Consider the following 3,923-nt stretch of genomic DNA (forward strand, 5'->3'; position numbering starts at 1 on the left):
CTGTGGTCCTCTGGGCAGGTTAAGGCTACAGTCACAGTGTGAGCTAGAATTCTGCACCCAGGTTAGTCTGGATGTGTTAAATTTCAGCCAGGGTAGACTATTGATGCCTGAATAAAACCTTTCAAACTACTGGTTTATAACTGTGTTTGAGTGAATGCAGCAGAAGCAATTATTCTAAACAAGTCTACTCTCTCAAGAATGTCTAGATCAGTTATAGTGCAGAATTCTCGGAGTAAATGAGTGGATATGTAGGAACAACTGGTAAGGAAACAATGAGTACAATTTTCCATATTTGCTCATGAATACACAAGGCGAACCTTGATGAGGTATGGGTTTTAAGTAGGAAAACTATTTGTCCTAAGTCTTCAAAATTAAAACCCTTATGATTATTTTGATGGCAATTTAAAAGTGTTTTCTGTAATTTGAGATAAAGAATAGCTAAATTCTCTGAATGAAATAATTGCTGTGGAGCTACACGGTGGTAAACCCTGTCCAGTAAAATCAGCAATTCATGGGGAGTATTTAATGGCATAAATCTTCTCCAATTTTACCCTGCAGAAACAGAAGCCAGAGAGAGCAAAGGGGGAAATGGCATGTTGCTACCCATTCTGAGTTAATGAATTTAAAGGTAGTCCTGTTGCTAGGCAGCCAACCATTTTATAAAATGTCAGCACTTCAAGCCCCACTGATAAAAGCAGCCTTAAACCTGCCCTTCCCTTTGTCCTTCACCCTACAGGCTGGAGGGGGAAGTGGAGCAGCAGGGTGCTTCCTCAGCCCAGAGCCAGAAGGACCAGCTAGGCCAGTCAGCACTTACAGGAAGTCACCATCACTTTCTAGAAACCTCCACTGTAACTGTTTTCCTCAAAAGTGGCATGTGTGCAGATGCCCTGTGGAGGTGTCATCCACGTTGGGGACACAGCGATGGGGCACCTCTGAAGCCCAGAGCAACTTCTCGCCACCTCTAAATACTCTGGAAGCTTTCCCAGTCTGAGCTCCAATTAAAGTCCGTATTAAAAAAAAAAAAAAAAAAAAAAAAGACAAAGAAAAGAAGAAAACGGTGAGCTGAGACACATCAAATTAACAATTATAGGTTCATGAAAATGAGATTGAGGGAAGAATATTTTGTTCTATTTTCCCTGAGTAGTATACGCTTGAACAGAAGTATAAATATGACCATCTCCAGAGTGATTACAGGACACGGAAGAAATGGAAAAACAAAACATAAACATACAGCAAAACCTGCTCTGCCAGTTAAACACAGTAAGCACAAAGTATGGCTGCCTTCACAATTAACAGTAGTGCAAACATGAGTTCTAAATCCTTCTAAGTCAAAGCAAAATAATCTTCACAGCAGCTCAACTAGATATTTCATAGAACATACTTTTTGAGAAAAACTGAGAATCTGACTTCTTTTAGATGGCATTTGGATTATGTCTCCAAATTAGAAGACAGCCATCTACCTAAAAAATGATCTTACAAATGTAACTAGTAGCTGTAGAAATATGGAAAAAAAAAAAAAAAAAAAAGTCAAGTTGGATAAGCTGTGTATTGCTGGGAACCAGAACATTTGTCAACTGTCTTCCTTGACAGGAAACAGGCAAGAGTGACTCAGAGTATAGACCAAGAAATAAAACGTGTGCACGTAACAGAAATAAATGGGGGTCATTCGGTTGGAGAGACCAAGCAAGCCTTCAGCAGTTTCACTGGCTTTTACTTATGAAATAATGCCTCGGGCTTTCTTGACCATTAGTGACTGGATTCTCCATCAAGTCCATGAAATCTCAGAGACATTTAGGGACAGACACTCTCCATAAAACACTTTTTTCTTTCTTCTCGAATTCCACAGCTTGATGGGGAAACTAAGAAAAGGTATTTACTGGCCTTTTCCTGCGGGAGGGGTAAGGGGAGGACTCTCCTCATCAGAGGCAAAGAATTAGCCTTCAGAAAAGCAAACACGTCATGTGCCTCTGAAGTCCTAGAATGCCATGCTGGTGTTCTTCTTCCACTGACACCTTAAAGTTTATACCACAATTGCTGGTTCCTCCTTAACTTTACTTACAAATGTATTCATGACAAAAAACAAAAACCAACTCATTGTAGACTGACAATCTGCAGTTTGTTTGAAATATTAAGGCAAAACCAGAACTAATTTCACAAAGGAGATTGGTCAAATAACAGCCCAGCCTTTAGGTCTCACAAGGCAGAAGCTACAGGCCCAGGCTCAGTTCTACAGCCTCAAACCACCCCTCACTTATGGCTGCTGTAGCACACTGCTGTGGGATTTAAGACATATCCAGTCACTCAGGGCAGCAGTGAGCCCTAAAAGGAAAACACACACTTGTTTTGAGAGAATTTAACATCCATTTTAACAAGAGTTTAACTGAAGAATTTTAATGCATGAAGAGTGTAAAAACTAATTTATTAGTTTTAAAAAAATGTCATTTAGACTCATCAACTAAGTTTTCTTTTCCCTAAATCTCTCCCAGATAGCAATGAAAATGACAGGGACAGGAAACTGATGAACCATATAATAACCTTAATTACTAGAGATTTCATTCAAAATCTTTGAACCCCTCTACCACGGTTACTCTTATAACCCCTCTAATTCTAAGCAATTTATGCTCAAGAAATTTCTTCAGAGAGTCTATAGCATTACCAACTTATCAAACTTTGTGTCCCCCACAGTCACATTAATCTTAGACACTGGAGGGGGAAGTCCTCTGCCCCTGGGCCACACATTCTTCATTCTGGCCTGCTTACCTCATCTTCCCTCTAATTATTTTATTTTTTTTAAGAAAATAAGCCTAAAATATCACATTGCCAACCTTTCATTATGTTTAAGAGAGTCCTCCTGGAAGGGCCCCCAACTGATCCCAGGTAATTAAGCTCCCGGCAAAACACGCTACCTGTAATTTAGTCCTGAATGTTTACACCGTGTGCGCAGCCCTCGGAGAGACCTTAAGAAACCTTTCAAATACTGAGGTGTTTATTGCATTTTGAAAGTACCCACACTCTTAAATATTTGTTTCTAAGCTACTCCTCAATCCCCCTTTGCAGCACACCGTATCAAATATTGAAACTGTCTCCCCATACTATTACACTTGAAAATCCCATCCAGGAACAACATTTTAGGAAACAGAAGGTTTAAGGCAAGACATTCATTTGGAAAAAGTTAATCTTTCAACCATCCCGATTGACATGATTATTTTTCCACCTCTTCAGTGCCTTGGGATACGCAATGTACATTCAGCAACAGGGCACACGTATGACCTTGAGGGCGTATGCTGAGGTCAGAGTGCCCTGTTGAAACATGGAAAGATTTTGTGTAAGGCGTGACCCACAGAACATGGCATGGGAGGGGTTATTTCATTCCATTTCCAATCTGGTGTACAGGAAACCCCCGGCTGAAACTGTCCCATTCCCACCCAGTTAGTCTCTTTTCCTTAAACAGGAGGCTCTGGAAAGGCGTCAAGACTGGTTTCTGCTCAGAGATGGGGAAACAGCCATCACCTGGGTTCCCAGTCACTGCGTTAGTGAGGAGTGTCTAGAGTCAGTGTCTTGGTTCTGATTGCAAACATTATTTGTCATGGAAAAACTGTTCTGTCCCAGAGAGTTTTCTTTTTCGTCAAACTTTTTGGCCCGTGAGAGCTGAACGTTTTCCTGTGTGCTCTTTCTTCTTTGAGATTTTTTCACAGGCAGTAACAGCAACACTAAGATACTGCAGATGTGAAGGCAATAATACCAGGAGCTAAAAGAAAAGGGAAGATGGTTTATCAACCGCACCCTTGCCAATACCCAGGGCCCTGAGGATGGGGTTATTCACCGTATTATTCTTCTATTTTCTCTACACTGGAGGCTGGGGTATGGGTCACTGCAACACACACACACACACACACACACACACACACACACACACACACACA

At 41.0% G+C, this 3,923-nt stretch overlaps 1 protein-coding gene across 1 annotated transcript in view; it reads right to left on the reverse strand.

Annotated features, from left to right (window-relative positions):
- Nucleotides 1-1,539: 1,539 nt before the first annotated feature.
- Nucleotides 1,540-3,923, reverse strand: part of Mboat2 (membrane bound O-acyltransferase domain containing 2) — a 117,102-nt gene continuing 114,718 nt past the window's right edge. The window contains exon 13 of the mRNA XM_055621930.1: nt 1,540-3,748. Coding sequence (XP_055477905.1) covers nt 3,523-3,748 — 226 coding nt within the window. The 3' untranslated portion in view covers nt 1,540-3,522. The remainder of the gene's footprint in view (nt 3,749-3,923) is intronic.

Source organism: Psammomys obesus, unplaced genomic scaffold (genome assembly GCF_907164565.1).
Source record: "Psammomys obesus unplaced genomic scaffold, mPsaObe1.curated_primary_1811, whole genome shotgun sequence".
In the NCBI taxonomy this organism is placed as follows: Eukaryota; Metazoa; Chordata; class Mammalia; order Rodentia; family Muridae; genus Psammomys; species Psammomys obesus.